Raw genomic sequence first — 18,502 nt, 5'->3', positions numbered from 1 at the left:
GTAGACATACCTACATAGCTCTAATGATTTGGGCAGCTCTATGACTTTACCCCTCTAGACTATTTCTTCTACTTAATATCCATGCCCAATAACATGAATTACATGTAATGGGTCCACTGTTTCTCTGAATATGAAGTTTTAGTACCTTATAAATTCCTTGTTTGTAAACTTTTCCTTAAAAGACAAGAGCCCTGGCTGGTGTGGCTCAGTGGATTGAGCACCAGCCTGCAAACCAAAGGGTGGCTGGTTCGACTCCTAGTCAGGGCACATGCCTGAGTTGTGGGCCAGGTCCCCAGTTGGTGGCATGTGAGAGGCAATCACACATTGATGTTTCTCTCCCTCTCTTACCTTCTCTCTAAAAATGAATAATTAAAATCTTAAAAAAAAAAAGAAAAGAAAATGATTCATGAATATGACTTCCAAAACCAGGGAAGTTGCAAATTTTGGTAATAGAATCAAACTGTGCTTCCTATATTACTGACTCATAACTCCTTCAATAATTTTTATAATGGTATCAAAAACAAATAAGTTCTCTAAGACACTAGGTGCTTACCTCCCCCAAAACATAAAATAATGAGTTGCTGGGAGAAAAGCCACTTTCTGATTGCTCAGTGTTTCCACAGCGCAGGACCCCTACCCCTGAGGCCTCATAAGATGACTTTAGGCGGCCCACGCACTGAACTAAGTAATACTGAATCACAGTGAGAATGTCATTCCCTTGACAATCTTCTTTTATCCTCCTGATAATTTCACAGAGAGAGCCCCACTGTGGTGCTGGGTAACATCTCATGGCAACAAAGAAACAGCAGGCCTCTCAGGTTCAGAGCCTTGGCAGGCATTAGCATCTAGCTAGAATTTAGTTAGCATGTTTTTGTTTTAATTTTATTTATTTTGTAGTTACCTTTTATTTATGGGAAACTGATCGTGGTTTTCCATTTGGAGTAGTGAACAGTTTCTGTTTAAAGTATTTTAAGTTAAAAAAAATTAAGTAAATAATAGTATATGTAATACTCAAATGACTGAAATTTTAGTGACAATGACTGGTCTTAACAAATCATATTTCTAAAGAGATTTCAAAAAAACTACCAGCTTAGCCTAGAAAGGAAACATATGTCACTGTATTTTCAATACTTGTGATGTTCCAGAGATGAGTTCTCCACAGCCTCTCCTACATCAGGTGATTTCCAGAGTTAAAATTCAAACAAAAATATAAAATACAAAAGAACCCATTCCACACCATCCTGGACTCATGGTACCATAAATGTGCAAATAATCTTATATTTAGCAAGTCATTTGTTTGAAACATAAAGTTTCCAATTTACTGTGGCATCTTTTTATTTGGTCTATACTAATGCCTCACAAAGGCAAACCCAGGTTGTAGAGTTCCTGCTTGGTCCTCAAAAGACTGATATATATTTTGACTGAACTCTTCAGCAAGGATTCAGGACTGTTGGCCAGGGTCCCAATGGCGTCTGCACATTCTTCCACTGTTAAGAGTTCTGCAGAGAAGTTTTCTCCTCCTCCTCAGAATAAGCTCAGTGCCAGCGTTCTTCTTCTTTTTTTTTTTTTTTGCCAACGTTCTTCTGAGAGGAGCTTTCCCAACAGGTACCACATGCTCACAGGCATGCCATGCTGACTTAAAGTAAAAAGTACAGTTGGAGAGAAAGACAGCAGAGCTTCTTGTTTGTGGTGAACAGTTTCTTCATCATAGTGGCAGTTAAGATGTCCTCCCTTCTTTTTCTCCTGGAAGCCAAGGCAATAACATCTGCAGAATGGTGTCAAACATCATAATCAGGAGCCTTACCCTGGGCTTGCCTGAGCCAGATCTGTAGTGTAACAAACGCTCCCACAGTCACATGAAAGAAAAGCTGCCAGAGGTTGCGAAGTTCATAGAGATACATGTTGCATAGACAGATTAAGCCAAAAGTCAAAAAAGATTTGACATTCCGCCAGCCAGTGTAGTAGACAAGTAAATAGCACTGTTCAAAATATAAAATGAAAGATGATTAGGGTTACAGGAAAAGAAATCGATGCTTCAACTATAAAACTGTAACAGGCCAGGAAGTAAAATATGAGAATGCAATAAGGTAATTTTTCATCTACAGATAAAATAATGTAATATCAAGACATTCGGCTATGAAAGTGAAATAGATTTTTTCCTTTTATGTTTTTCATTTTTCAAAAGAAAAAGCATTTTGTATCATATTTTAAATGAAGGAATAATTGGATGACTCCCTTGAAAACAGGCTGAACAAATTCCTCATGGTGACAGGCAACTAAGAAGCATTCTCGGGACCTTATAGGGGGTATCCATCTTTCATTTTCACCCCAGAAAGGTACAAAAAGCTCAAATAAGCCATTTAGCAAAATGGACTCGTATATTACCTGAATCTGAACATTAATGAAATCAACAAATATTTAATAATTCTCCCATTCAGTGCAAGGAATTACGCGAGGAGGATATGAATGAACATTTGAGGAAGAAATCATTCAAGGGATATTTATGGAGGGCCTGCTATAAGTCAGGCATTGTTCTTTAGCTTTAGGTAAACAAAAAAATCTCTTGTGCATATGGAGCTTACATTCTAGAAGGGAGATTATAAATATTTTATACATATAATATCAAATAGTTATTTCTTGAAAAAGATAAAAAATTTTAAAAGGGGACAGAAAATGCAATGAGTGCCATATTAGAAGACATAATAAAGAAAGCATTCCCCCTATCCTATCCCAAATCCTGGCATTCACCTTCTTCTGTTTTGTTTTTCCTCCCATACTATAAACATACTTTAAAATATATACTTATTCTGTTTGATATCTATATTCTTCCAATAGAATCTAAATTTCATGACAGGAAAGATTTTTTTACTGTCTTGCTCACTCATTTATCTCCAGCGCCCAGAACTGCCTGGCACATAAATGATCATTAAAATTTTGTTGAATGAATAAACTGTTTTCTAGAAGACAGTTAAAATTCACAATCTGGTAAATACAGGAATTGTAAGTGATAACAAAAGTCTTAAGAAAGAAGCAGAGGTCTCTCTGTGAAATTGTATTAAGGCTTCAGTATGGGAAGGATATTGTGACAATGCATAAAGAGTGTGGAAATGTTCTGTTTAATGTATTTAATTCTTATAGAAATTAGGACTCAGCTTACTTAAAAAGAAGACTGCTATTCAAGCAAAGTAAATTGGAAGCACTTGCTTTACCTTAGTAATGTAGGGTGTATAAAAATAGTTGAAAAAAAGTAACTTTTTCTTTTGAAATAATTTTAAACTTAGAGAAAATTTGCAAAAATACTGGAGTTCCTGTATACCTTTCACCCTGTTCCCCTACTGTCATCCTCTTACATAACCACAGTATAATCATCAAACCAGGATATGAACATCAATACAATACTATTAACTGATCTACAGACTTTATTTAAATTTTCCAGTAGTCCCACTAAGGCCCTTTTTCTGGTTCAGTATCCAATCCAAAATTCTGTATTGCATTTAGTTGCCATGTCTCCTTAAATCTGTAATAGGTCTTCAGTCTTTGTTGTTCATGACCTTAACATTCTTGAATAGTATGGATCAGGTGTTTTGAAGAATATCCCTTAATTTCAGTTTGGTATTTTCTCAAGATTAAAGTGAAATTCAATTCTGGCAAGAATACCACTAGCTCTGGCCAGTGTGGCTCAGCTTGTTGGAGTGTGGTCCGAAACCGAAAGGTTGCAAGTTCGATTCCTGGTCAGGGCACATGCCTATGTTGCAGGTTCATTTGGTCCCTGGCCAGGCACATATGATCCCCAGTCCAGGCGCATACAAGAGGCAACCAATCAATGCTTCTCTCTCACATCGATGTTTCTCTCTCTCTCCCTTCCACTTTCTAAAAAGCAATGAAAAAAATGTCCTCAGGCGAGGATTAAAAAAAAAAAAAAAAAAAAAGAATACCACTATAGTGATATGTAATATGTCTTACTCTTGGTGATGTTAACTATGATCTTTTTGTAAGGTAGTATCTGACAGGTTTCTCCACTGTGAAGTTACTATCTTTCTCTTTGCAATTAGTATCTTGTGGGAGGGGAAATAAAGATATTCTCAGGTGAAAGAAGACTAAGAGAATTTCTTGCCTACATATGTACTCTAAAAGAATGGCTAAAGGAAGTTCTCTAAACAGAAATGAAACAATAAAAAAAGAAACCTTAGAACATTGGGAAAGAAAAAGAAAACACAGTAAACAAAGATATAAGTAAATATAAAAGATTCTCCTGTTCTTCTTGAGTTTTCTAACTTATGTTTGATGGTTGAAGTAAAAATAATAACATTGTACTGTTTGGTGTGGCTCTCAATATATGCAGAAGAAATAGTTAAGAGAATTATAGAGGATGGTAAAGGGACATAAAAGGAGGTACAGTTTCTATGTTTGACTTGAACAGGTAAAATGATAAGACCAGAAAACTGTGATGACTATGTATAATACAATACCCAAGCAACCATTTAAAAAGCTGTACAGAGAGGTACACTTCAAACAGTATAGATAAGTCAAAATGAAGTTCTAAAAAAAAAAAAAAAAGTTCAAGTAATCCACAGGAAGATGGGAGGAATAAAATATAAAAACAGAAAACAAAAAGTAAGATGGAAGATTTAAGCCCTAACATCGTAATTACATTAACTATAATGGCTTAAATACAGCAAATAGAAGATGGAGATTGGTAGAATGGATTAAAAAACATAAATCAAGCCCTGGCTGCTGTGGTTCAGTGGATAGAGCATCGGCCTGCGAACCAAGTGTCGCTGGTTCGATTCCCAGTCAGAGCACATGCCTAGGTTGCACGTCAGGTCCCCAGTTTGGGGACACGTGAGAGGCAACCACACAATGATGTTTCTCTTCCTCTCTTTCTCCTTTCCCCTCTCTCTAAAAACAAATAAATAAAATAATAAAAATATTTTAAAAAAAGACAATATCGGAACATGGAAAGCAGTCCATGAAATAAAAAAATAAATTAAAAAAAACATAAATTGACTCTATGCTGTTTAGCAGAGACTCACTTCAAATGTATAGGCAAGTTGAAAGAAAAAGGATGGAAAAGCATATACCATGCAAACATTAATAAAAATAAAGCAAGAGGGCTATATTAATATCAGGTAAATATAAAAATATTTCTAAGAAAAGCAAATAACCAGGAACAAAGAAGGATATTTTATAATAATAAATGAATCAATCCATCAAGAAGGCACAGCAATCCTAAATGTGTATGAACCAAACAACAAAACTGCAAAATACAGGAAACAGAAGCTGACAGACCTGAAATGAGAAATACACAAGTCCACAGTTATAGCTGAAAGCCTCAATACTCCTCTCTCAACAATTGATAGAACAACTGGAGAGAAAATCAGCAAGGATACAAAGAAAAAAAACCACCATCAACCAACAGGATCTAATCAATATTCACATAACATTCACTCAACTACAGTAGAATATATGTTCTGTTCAAGTGCCCATGGAATACATACCAAAATAGACCATATTCTGGACCACAGAACAAACCTCAACAAATTTAAAAGAACTGAAATCAGAGTGTGTTTTTCCAACCACAATGGAATCAGACTAGAAATCAATAATGGAAAGAAAATTGGAAAATCTCCAAACATTTGGAAAGTAAACAACCCAATTCTAAATAATCCATAGGTCAAAGAAAGATCCAAATGAAAAAAAGTTTTATAAATAAATTGAGCCCTGACTGGTGTGGCTAGGCAGGTTCAGCAACAATCAGAAAACCAAAAGGTCTCCGGTTCAATTGCCAGTGAGGGTTCATGCCTGGGTTGCGGGCCAGACTCCCAGTTGGGGTCGTGTGAGAGGCAACCAATCAATGTTTCTCTCGAATACCAATGTTTCTCTCCCTCACTTCCTCCCTCCCTTCCCTACTCTCTAAAAATAAATATATATATCGCTTCTCAGCCTTTTGGCTAAGATCAAGTGTAAAAATAAATAAATAAAATCTTTGAAAAAATTAATTGAATTAAATGAAAATGAAAATGCAACATATCAAAATTTATGGGACACAGGTTATAAAGTGCTAAGAGGGAAATTTATAATACTAAATGTATATATTATAAAACAGAAAATTCTCCAATCATCTAAGATCCCATTCAAGACCTAGAAAAAGAAAAGCCAAATAAACCCAAAGCAAGTATGAGAAAGAAAGCAGAAATCAATAAAATTCAAATAGGATAAAAACTATAAAATGAAGAAATTCTTTGAACAGATTAATAAAATTATCATGTAAGACTGACAAAAAGAGAAGATACAAATTACCAATATGAGGAAAGAAACAGAATATCACTACAGATCCTACAGACATCAAAAGAACAGTAAGGGAACACACCACCAACTCTGCACACAAATGTGGTAACAGATGAAATGGACTACTACCTCATAAAACACATACATACCACCATAATTCACCCACTGTGAAACACGTAATTTGAGCAGCTTTATAACTATTAAGAAAATGGAATTTAATACATAGTATATAGCAATAATAATCACACTAAATGGTACCTGCATAGAGACAGACAGATAGATATATGGAACAGAATACAGAACCCCAAAATATGCTCAACTAATGTTTGACACAAACATGCAAAAGCAATTCGGTAGAGAAAAAAACAGCATTTTCAACAAATGGTGCTAGAGCAATTGGCCATCTATCCACAGGTGAAAAACACAAATAAAACAAAGCAAAACTCAATCTCACCCAAAGCGCACATCTCACACAAAACTTAATTCAAAATGGATCATGAACTTAAATGTAAAACATAAAACTATAACACTTTTAGAAAAATATACAGAGGAGAAAATCTTCAGGATCTGGGGACAGGCAGAGTTCTTAGAATTGACAATAACAACATCCACATGAAGAAAAATTGATATAATGGATTCTATCACAATTTAAAACTTTTGCTCTGCAAAAGACCCAGTTAAGAGGATGAAAAGATAAGCTACAGTCTAGGACAGCGGTTCTCAACCTGTGAGTCGCAACCCCTTTGGGGGTTGAATGACCCTTTCACAGGGGTCGCCTAAGACCATTGGAAAACACATATATAATTACATATTGTTTTTGTGATTAATCACTATGCTTTAATTATGTTCAATTTGTAACAATGAAAATACATCCTGCATATCAGATATTTACATTACGATTCATAACAGTAGCAAAATTATAGTTATGAAGTAGCAACAAAAATAATTTTATGGTTGGGGGTCACCACAACACGAGGAACTGTATTAAAGGGTCGCGGCATTAGGAAGGTTGAGAACCACTGGTCTAGGAGAACTACATATCTGGCAAATGACTAAAGTCTAGAATATATAAAGAATTCTCAAACTTGATAGTAAAAACAAACAATCCAATTAGAAAACAGGCAAACGACATGAACAGACATTTCACCCAAGAGGATATACAGATGACAAAATAAGCACACAAAACGATGTTCAACATCATTAGCCATTAGATTATGTGGAAATTAAAACCACAATGAGGTATAACAATACTGCTATCAGAACGGCTAAAATAAACACGAGTAAAAACACCAAATGCTGGAGAGGATATGGAGAAATTGGGTCACTTAAATATGCTGGTGGGAATTAGGAAATGGCATGTAACCCTGGAAAAGTTTGTCTGTCTCTTAATAAAATTAAGCATACAACCACCATATGACCACCAATTGCTGTATTTATCTCAGAGAAATGAAGACATATGTTCCCACAAAAGATATATGTACATGAATGTTGATAGCAGACAAAAGATGGTTTGACTTTGGGTGGTGGGCATATAGATCTTGTATTATAGAAATGTACACCTGAAACCTATATGATCCTATTAACCAATGTCACCCCAATAAATTTAATAAAGAAAAAAAAGAATGTTTCTAGCAGCTTTATTTATAATAGCCAAAAATTGGAAAGAATTGAGATGTCCTTCAAAGGATGAATGAATAATTGTGATACATGCATACCATGAAATTCTATTGGCAATGAACAGGAACAAACCATGAATATATGCACCAACCTGGATAAATCTCCAGAGAATTACGCTGAGTAAGAAAAGGTTCTCTATTATATGGTTCCATTTACTTAAAATGAAGATTATAGAAATGGAGAACACATTAGTGGTTGCCAGAGATAAAGGGGCAGAGGGAAGTGGATGTGACTATAAAAGGTCAACACAAGGGGTTCTTGTGATAGGAATGTTCAATATTTGACTGCATCAACATCAACAACCTAGTTGTGATAAAAAGTTTAATAACAAAACAACTTTACAAAGGCATATTTGTTGGCAACGCACTTCATAAACAGTTAAAAATACACAGTATATGCACACACATGAAGACCAAGTGTTGCAAAATGTTAATAATTGGTGAGTCTAGGTATACTACTTTTCCGTAAATATGCAAGTTTTCAAAATAAAACAATGAGGAAAAAGGAACAGTCTCCAGTTTGGTTTCCTATTTGAAATGATATATAGTAAGTTCACTCCTGCCTGTCTGAGTTCTGTAATCCGTAAGTACCTACAGCCTAGAAAAAAAAGGCAACACATCATGTGGGAGTGGCCTTTGAGGGTGGATCTAAAGGAGATTAAAAGTACCCTGATAATTGGAAACACAGAATGTTATATGGTAACACATAACCACTTAAGTTTTACTATGGAAAAACCAGCATATTTGGAAAGCATCCAGTTTCATGCCTGTTGTGAAGAAAACTGTTTTTTTGCATTTGTTTTTAAAGCATGAATTTGTTTACTTCTCTCAAGTACAAGAGCACTGAGTGGCACTGCTCCTCCTGGAGGCAACTCTTAGAGCTACTTTCAGCTGTTCTGGGAAACGGGACAGAGCTGCGCCTGCCCACAGGCAACAGCACTGGCGCTGGAGCCGCACAGACCTGGGCTCAATTCACTGACCGGCTCTAAGAACTGTGTAGGCCTCAGTAAAAAATGATGAGGATAATAAGATTAATGTGGGGCTTTGTGAGAATTTAATGATTCAGGAATGCAAAGGGCTTAGTATAGGTAAAGTAGAGCTCAATACATTTTACTATTTTTATTAGCATTTAAAATTACTTTATTAAGGCAAATGATCAAAAGCATATTTTATAAAAATAATTACTTATGAAATTATTTTAAAGTGGATATTTACCTCACATCATTTTAGAATCATTAAGTTGTAATATTATAAAAATTATACAAATGTAGAAATTTTGCTTAGAGACAGCCAAGTGGAATGAATGCAATATTTAAAATCTAAAGGCTCAGAGTTAAGTCCTGACTCCACCACTTACTGGCTATGTGATCTCTAGATAATACTGAAGCTGCCTCAGGTTTCTCATTTTCAAAAATGAGATAACATTCCTTGTGTGGCAGGATTGTAGAGATAAAAATTTAGAAAATCTACACAAGAATACTTCATAAAATTAAAGCATTGTGACATTAACACATACAAGTTTTCACATTCCTGCATGAAATGTCATTCATTATAATTAAATGTTAAATTTAATAGAAAACTATTTTCTGAAGATAAATGATTAAGAAAAATTAGGGGGTTATAAAAATGAGGTCACTGGAACTAAAATTTTTAACACATCTCTATAGAAAAGTCAAATGCTTATATCCAAAATATTTCACTAGAGACTTCTACTGAATTTTAGGTAGCCTTATATTTGCAGTCCTGAATCTTTCTAACTTTTTTTGTATGCAAACCAGAGGAAGGTGTTACTTATAAAGTTCAAACAAAAGGCCTTGCTTGCGCTACTATGTTTCAGCGAAGACATTTTTTGGTTTGGGTAATTGGTATGGTTATCCCATTGCTCCCTACAAAACCATCTCTTCTCGGAAATATGAGTACCCCTGTCCCTATCACCCAGGTACAAAACCTCCTCCCTCCTTGCACCTTATATCTATTCTGTCTAGTCCTAGCAGTCTTCCTTCTCAGTGTCCTTTCCCCACACACACCCCTAACTGCCATTACCTCTCATTACCTTCTGCCTGAAGTAATGGAATCACCTCCTTGCTTCCAATCTCTCCACTCTGACAATTCATCCTATTCATCACTGCTAAATTAACTATCCTAAAATCCAACCTTTGGTATGCCCTATTCAAAGACTTACCCAAAAGTACAAAATCCTCAGCCTGAAGCATAAGCAGAGTCTGGATGCTGAATAACTAATTAGTCACACAAACCAGAAGTAATTTTTACTGCCATAGGCAAATGGCATGGACCACTGAAGCCCAGCACCCAGAATAGGACAAGGTTAACATTAAGTTCACTGGGATATATGTCCACACAAAAAAGAGAGGCAGGCCCTGGCTGGTATGGCTCAGTGGGTTGAGTGACAGCCTGTGAATCATTGGGTCGCTGGTTCCATTCCTGGTCAGGGTACATACCTGGGTTGCAGGCCAGGTCCCCAGTTGGGGGTGTGTGAGAGGCAACCAATCAATTGATGTATCTCTCACACATTAATGTTTCTCTCTCCTTCTTTCTCCCTCCCTTCCCCTCTCTCTAAAAATAAATAAATAAAATCTTTTTTTTTTAATGGAGAGGTAGGTCACAAAGCTAACAGATTCAAATTAAAAGGGAAGCAAAAAAAAGAAAAACCAAAAAACCATAAGACATTATTTTTATTTATTTAAAAGTTCACAAGCAATTATCAGAATTGATACTGGAAACATACAATAATTGAAAAGTGTTACTTAAAAATAGGAGAGAACTTACTTACCTGGTAAACGCAGGCTGCTGTTCCAAGGAAAAATGCAATGATGTAATTAAAATCCTCACCATCGCTCTGAAAAAACAAAATAAAAAATTACTTTTCTTCTGGCGGAAGCCCATTTTCAAAAACAATCCATTGGGATAGGTTATGAAGACGTTTATGCACAAATGACCAAAATTTTCACAAAGAGGTATATAAAAATTCTCAAGATTCCTAAAAGGGAAACATAAAATATCGTAAGATCCAAGAAGTGTGAGGAGGAGGAAAACCACCAGTTTCTCCATGTCTCGGCCTGCCAGTCCATTTCGTTCTACCTAAGAGAAGATGAAACCATAGGAAGAAGTTTCCATATAAAAGGCACTCCTCCCTACTGAAGAAACCATATAAAAATGTACAACGCCCCAGCGACCCAAAGGCAGTCTTGCTCACTAGGGTCATTAGTTAACTCAAATAAATATTGACACATTTTACTGTTTAGTAAGCATATCACTGAATTGTCAAATACAGTAATTTGACAAGATTTAAAAGAAAGCAAAAAAGAAGGGAGTCACAAAAAGCTACTGCCCACTAGAGTGTGCTAAATCCCAATGAGAAAAATCAGTCACACTTGCTGGGCCAGAAAAACAGCCACCCAGAGGAAAGATAGATTGCCCACAGAATATTCCTTCTAAAAGAAAACCAACAGAAATATGTAAATGCCCAGGTTTTTCTATTCCTTTCTGATTCCTCTTAAATATCTACAGTTATTACTTCTTTCAATGTTTTCATGAAGTAGAACACAAAGCCTAGGCAGGAGCATAAATCTGCCCCTTATTTCAGAAAAATTATCTTTCATACAATGAACATTTCCACAAGACATGAGAGTGTCCCTCATGACCAGGTCTTCATGAGATAATATAAAGAGAAAATCCCGTTTTCACTTGCTACTGGGCAACAAAACAGACTCCCCAGGCAGAGGGAGAGTGGCTTATCCTAGTGAGATGATCTTAAAATAGAAATAATTAATCTGTCTGGGATGCTTAGGGGCAATTCTACCCCAGAGGCAGGGAAGGTCACCACAAAACCTCTACTTTAATGATTCTAAGATTTTAAATATAGGATGGGGCAAAAGTAGGTTTATAGTTGTGAGTACATGAAAGTTTATTCTTGTGTTATTATTGTATTATTTTTCATGTGTAAACCTACTTTTGCCCACCCTGTAAGGTCTGTTTGATTATTTTATTAATCCTGTATCTTTTAAATGATCTTTCTTCTAATTATAAAAATTTATGTTCATTGTAAAGAATTTGGAAAAGAGATTGTTACAAAGAATAAATTCATAAAGTCATAATATCACAACTCTGGAAGAATTATTGCTAACCATTTTATGTATTTCCTTCTGATATTTTCTATACAAAAATATATACATATTTAAAAAAACAAGAATTAAACTTTTATATATTGCTTTTTAATACTTCACATTATATCATAAACATATAAACACTTTCTCAAGATATTCATCAACTACATGATTTGTAGTGATTATATAACCTTTCATTATGGGAATATACCATAATTTAATTATTGTCCTAAAGCTGGTTATTATTTTTCCCTTAAACTGACAATATCACTTTTTTAAGTATATTTTACTGATTATACCATTATGTTTTTCCCAATTTTTTCCCCTTTGCCCTCCTCTGCCCAGTACCTCCCTTCACTCTAGCAACCCCCCTACCCCACCCCGCTTAGTTCATGTCCATGGGTCATGCATATACGTTCTCTGGCTTCTCCTTTTCCTATATTATTCTTAACCTCCCCCTGTCTATTTTGTTCCTACCAATTATGCTTCTTGATCCCTGCGCCTTTTCCCCCATTCCCTCCCTTCCCCCTTCCCAATGACAACCCTCTAAATGACCTCTGTATCTATGGTTCTGTTCTTGTTCTAGTTGTTTGCTTACTTTGTTTTTGTTTTGCTTTGTTTTTTTAGATTCATTTGTGGATAGTTATGAGTTTGTTCTCATTTTAGTGTTCATAGTTTTGATCTTTTTTCTTAAATGTGTCCCTTTAACATTTCATATAATAATGGGTTGGTGATGATGAACTCCTTTAGCTTTACCTCGTCTGGGAAGCACTTTATCTTCCTTCCATTCTAAATGATAGTTTTGCTGGATAGAGTAATCTTAGTTGTAGGTCCTTGTTTTTGATCACTTTGAATACTTCTTGCCAGTCCCTTCTAGCCTGCAAAGTTTCTTTTGAGAAATCAGGTGACAGTCTTATGGGATCTCCTTTGTATGTAACTCTGCTTTTCTCTTGCTGCCTTTATGATTCTCTTTATCTTTAACCTTTGGCATTTTAATTATGATGTGTCTTGGTGTGGTCCTCTTTGGGTCTAGCTTGTTTGGGATTCTCTGTGCTTCCTGGACTTGTATGTCTATTTCCTTGGCCAAATTAGGGCATTTTTCCTTCATTACTTTTTCAACTAAGTTTTCAATTTTTTGCTCTTCCTCTTCTCCTTCTGGGACTCGTATGATTAGATGTTGGCACATTTAAAGCTGTCCCAGAGGTTCCTAAGACTCTCCTCGTTTTTTTCAATTCCTGTTTCTTCATTCTGTACTATTTATTGCTTTATGTTCCAAATTATTGATTTGAACCCTGGCAGCCTTTACTTCTTCCCTTATGTGTTTGCTGTACTCAATCATGTTTGTCAAGTCTGTGAGCATCATTATCACCAGTGTTTTGAACTCTGCATCTGTTAGGTTAGCTACTTCCTTGTCATTTAGTTCTCCCACTTGAGCCTTGATCTGCTTCCTCTTTCCGGCCAAACTTCTGTCTTTCTTGACAGCCTCCTGTGTTTGCCTCTGGTCTTAGGTAGAGCTCTCGTACCTGTTACATTGTAAGGGGCAAAGCCAGGTATTCATCACTGCAGGGGCCACCTGTTTCACCACGTTGTGGTGCTGTATGTGGGGAAGGGGTCAGAAAGGGAACAATGCAGCTTGCTCAGCACTTGTCCCTTTTTCCCGTCATTTCATCTGTTTCCCTTACAGGACTGGTGCCTCTGTAGCTGCTGCCCTGGTGATGGTTCCCTGAGAGAGTTTGCAGATGTTCTAGGACCGAGGGTCCTCTAGACTAGTGGTTCTCAACCTTCCTAATGCCGCAACCCTTTAATACAGTTCCTCATGTTGTGGTGACCCCCAACCATAAAATTATTTTTGTTGCTACTTCATAACTATAATTTTGCTACTGTTATGAATTGTAATGTAAATATCTGATATGCAGGATGTATTTTCATTGTTACAAATTGAACATAATTAAAGCATAGTGATTAATCACAAAAACAATATGTAATTATATATGTGTTTTCCGATGGTCTTAGGCGACCCCTGTGAAAGGGTCATTCAACCCCCAAAGGGGTTGCGACCCACAGGTTGAGAACCGCTGCTCTAGACTATCATGGGAGACCAGAAGTTTTTTTCAATGCCCAGCCCCCACTGGTTTTCACAGCCAGAAGCAATGAGGCTTTATTTTTCCAGTGCTGGAACCCTGGGCTATGCTGTCTGGTCTGGGACTGGGATCACTTCCCAGGTGTCCCTCCCAGCTTTTATAATGTGTGACTGCTTTTCATGATGATCAGCCATAGCCACTGCCTTACTGCCACCACCACCACCACCACAGCCACCACACTGAGACCGCTCCACTCCAGCTCTGCCCCTCATATCTGTCTGGATGAGTATTGTTTCTTTATATCTTTGTTGGACTTCCATGAAGTTCGATTTTCTAATAGTTCTGGGTTTTTTTTGTTTTGGGGTAGATGTGATCCTTCTTACGGTTGTGGAAGGAGGTGAAGTGTGTCTACCTATGCCTCCATCTTCACTGGAAGTTGACAATATCACTTTATAACTCTCTTAATTGCCCTTAGAACACTTAAGAGCATGTTTCTGGAGTCAGTCAGATCTGGGTTCAAATCTTAGTAGCTGTATGATCTTGAACTATTTAACTTTAATTTCATTTTTTGAAAATTAAACGTTGTAGAGATTAAATAATATTTGAAAACACACAGAACAGTAATTGCACACAGAAAGTACTCAAAAAACATCCACTAACTTCATCTCTCCCTGAGATTACTGTCTACATCATTCATTGGATAATTAGATTACCTTTCTGCATTGTTTAAGCCTCTAGTGTACTGGCCTTATCTTCTCAACAAGACCTTAACCTTTCTTCAAGGCAAAAAATAAATCTTACTACTTGCATGAAACTGTGCAGATAGTAGGAATTCAACAAGTGCATGTTTTAATTGAATTAAGATTTGAAAAGTATTTATTTCTCCTTGATAAAGAGAAGATTGTCTATAAACATATTCTTCCAGTCAATAAATATTCACTAAGTCCTAATGGGCTAGTACTCTGTTCCTAGACCTAGAATAGAAACAATTTCATACCAACTCAAGAAATTCACTCTCTAATCAAGAAGGCAGATACATAAACCAATATTTCCCACCCAAAGTGATAACTGATGATATAGATATGTGTACAGGGTACTAAGGGAGCCTAGTGGAGACCAATCTAATTCTGTCCGGAGAAGAAAGGGTTTGGGGAAGGTTTGTCAGAAGAAGTAAAGCTTAACGTAGGTCCTGAAGGATGAATTGGTGGACAAGGTAGACAATGTAGGAAGAGAACTCCAGGCAAAGGGAGTACATGCAACTTCAAAGAGGGAAGATTTTAGGATGACTCCCAGGTTTCTTGTTTAGGCTACATTTGAATGATACCATTCACTAAGTTGGGAATATAGGAGGAAAAGTGTTAGATTTGAGAGCAGAAAAAATTGAGTTCATTGTAGACATACTATTTTGGAGTTGCTAGTGGACCATCCAAATAATTATATTTAGAAAATATTTAAATCTGCTTCAGGAAAGAATTTGACCTACAGATCTAGTTTAGTAATCATCTATTTAAATAGTAGGAAATGAAAGAAGAGCCTATTGTAACCAATTACAAGTCTTAACTCATAACTGGCTTCTAGATTCAGGAGAGAAGAAAACACTATAAAGGATACTACTTGAGGTTAATTTGAATGGAGATTTTATATTAGTTAATACTTACTGCATTGATCTTAAATTTCCTGGGTGTAACAAAGGTATTGTGATTATATAATGTCCTAGGCCTTAAAACAGACATATTGAATAACTTTGAAATAAATTGTCATGCATGATACCTATAATTTTACTTTCAAATGATTCACCAAAAAGAAAAAATAAAATTAAAATGAAAGAAAAAAGAAAGCGAGAATGGAAGAAAGGTAGGTTGGTATTCAGGTGAATGTTAATTGTATTGTTTTTTAAACCTGCTGTAAGTTTGAATTTTTCAAAATAAAATGTTCTGTGGTGGGAGAAAAGAGAATACAAATGAAAAAAAGCTATGTAGCTACCAAAAGAAATATAATAGATCTCTCTCTGTATATTTTTTTAAAATAATTAATTTGTTTATTTATTTACTTATTTGTAGAGAGAGGGGAAAGGAGAAAGAGAGGGAGACAAACATCACTGTGTGGTTGCCTCTCACTCATGCCCCCAACTGGGGACCTGACGTGCAACCTACTCATGTGCCCTGACTGAGAATCGAACCAGCGACACTTGGCTCGCAGGCCGACGCTCAGTCCACTAAGCCACAGCAGCCAGGGCTAGATCTCTATATATTGATACGAAATGATCTCCTATGTATTGTTAGGTGGAAAAATGCAAATCAGTATGTAGAGTATACTGCCATTTATATAAAAATAATTTTAAATTAATAGTTATATAAGTAAATATATAAATACATATGTGCTAGCATATGAACATAATCTCTCTAGATAATACGTCATTGAGTCTAAGGAGAAGTGGGAAGAGAATTACTTATTGTAAAAATTATAGGCTTTGAAATTTACTCTGTGTACATTTTACTGTGTGTATGCATGTATGTGAATGTGTGTATGTACATATATTAACTTTTTTAAAAGACCATTATGAAACTATCCAAGGATAAAGTGTAGAGTTAAAAGAATATAAAGCCAACGACAGAACACTGCAGAAGCCACTATTAAAAGGACGGGTGGAGGAAGAAAGTTTACCAAATAAACCGAGGGCTTAGAAAAGAAAAAATAGAATAGGAAAAAATTGTTTCATGGAAATTAAGGGATGAAAGAATGTCAAGAAAAATAATGTAACACATCAAATGATTAATAGTGGCTTATCTTATTAACTTCAACTTTTCTGAAATAAACCTTAGTTTTGTAATTAAACAAGTATTTTTTTAAAGGAAGAACTGAACAGTATGTGAGATGAGGCAGAGAAGGCACATGGGACAAGGCCTCAAGAATGGCTGCACTATTTGGCAATCAGTAGGATACGGGTAAGCTTAATGGTGGGTGTCTAAAAGAACCATAAAGGCAGAAAAGAGATTGCAGCAGCCTAAGAGAATAGAGGTAAGGGAGTGGGGACGACAAACAATTTACTCCTTCAAAAAACTAGAAGTGAACATACACGAAGAGGTTCTGTTTGTTCATTTGTTTGTTTAAAGACTGGCAGGCTATAACATGTTTATTAGCTGAAAGAAAAGAGCCAGTAAAAGGAAGCAGATGAAATGCAGGTGAGGAATTAGCCAGGAGTTGGGGGAAGGTGGAGCAGAGATTCAAAGAGCAGATAAAAGTAGGGGTGAGACAGAGGAATGACAGCCAGGGTGTGGTGGGGCAGTTAAGAGGGCGCAGAGGTAAGAAGTTCAAATAAAAATTTTTTAAAAAGTCACATTCACCTTTGGGGGATGCTAGGGTACAAAAACACTGCTCTGGAAACTAATAAAGGAAAAAAGAATTTTAAGGTGAAAATGAAGAGGTAAGGAGAGGCTTCATATAATAGCCACACAATGTATTAGGATGATACTATTAAAAGATTTGTAATAATTAGAAAATATTCACTTTTTATGTCTTAATTGAAAAGAGGCAAAATTATATAACAATATGATTTGTGTATATGTATATATACACACATACATATATATGTATATATAATATACAGAGAAAAATTTGAAGATGATTTTACTTTCTTTTTTATACATTTCCCCTAATTCTTTAACAATGAGCACAGAAATAGGAAAAATACTTTTATTTCTCTGGAAAGCAAGCAAGCACTGCATCTTAGCATAGATATTATACCACTAAATAAATAAAAAACTTCTCTTGAGCTTTAATAGGTATGTAACTTCTTTAACAAATCTATGGGAAACACAGAACTCAAGGGATAAAGGCAAACTCATTACTTCTGCTTGGTAGTAGCCATTAGAAACAATTTTAGAATCAGAGAGTCTATGAAGGTTTGTTCTGAAGTCGTCCTTGAACCTATGCAGACTAAAACCTTCATCTTGCAGGGTAGAAAAATGACATCCAAGAAGATGAAGTAACTCATCCAAAATTACAAGGGATGTTACTGGCAGATGGGACCCAGGTATCCTGACTCCCAGGCCAGCATTTCTAGTCCTATATCAAAATATTCAATTTTTTCTAATGCACCACATGCAAATTACTTGCAGGTTAGCATCAGTCTAATTAATATCACTGTTTCAAGGTTGATTCTTAAAGGAATACAGGTAATATAAACCCGATGTGATAAAAGCTTATTATGCATTCATGAGGTGCCAATTCACAAGAAACATATTAACATCTCTAAACTCAGAACAAAGTTAGCAAATGAGTGAAAATAATCTAATTTACACATTACTGTGAACATCAAATCAAATTTACCAAC

General features: G+C 35.8%; 1 protein-coding gene across 1 annotated transcript in view; it reads right to left on the bottom strand.

Annotated features, from left to right (window-relative positions):
- Positions 1-1,090: 1,090 nt before the first annotated feature.
- The window catches only part of SEC22A (SEC22 homolog A, vesicle trafficking protein), a 62,242-nt gene continuing 44,830 nt past the window's right edge, over positions 1,091-18,502 (bottom strand). The window contains exons 6-7 of the mRNA XM_090277542.1: positions 10,756-10,821; positions 1,091-1,979 (exon numbers count right to left, since the gene is read on the bottom strand). Of these exons, the coding sequence (XP_090133668.1) occupies positions 1,779-1,979; positions 10,756-10,821 (267 nt within the window). The 3' untranslated portion in view covers positions 1,091-1,778. The remainder of the gene's footprint in view (positions 1,980-10,755; positions 10,822-18,502) is intronic.

Source organism: Furipterus horrens, unplaced genomic scaffold (genome assembly GCF_987537825.1).
Source record: "Furipterus horrens unplaced genomic scaffold, mFurHor1.1.pri manual_scaffold_1, whole genome shotgun sequence".
In the NCBI taxonomy this organism is placed as follows: Eukaryota; Metazoa; Chordata; class Mammalia; order Chiroptera; family Furipteridae; genus Furipterus; species Furipterus horrens.
Note: the sequence above shows the minus strand (reverse complement) of the source record. Positions and strands in the feature narration are given on the sequence as shown.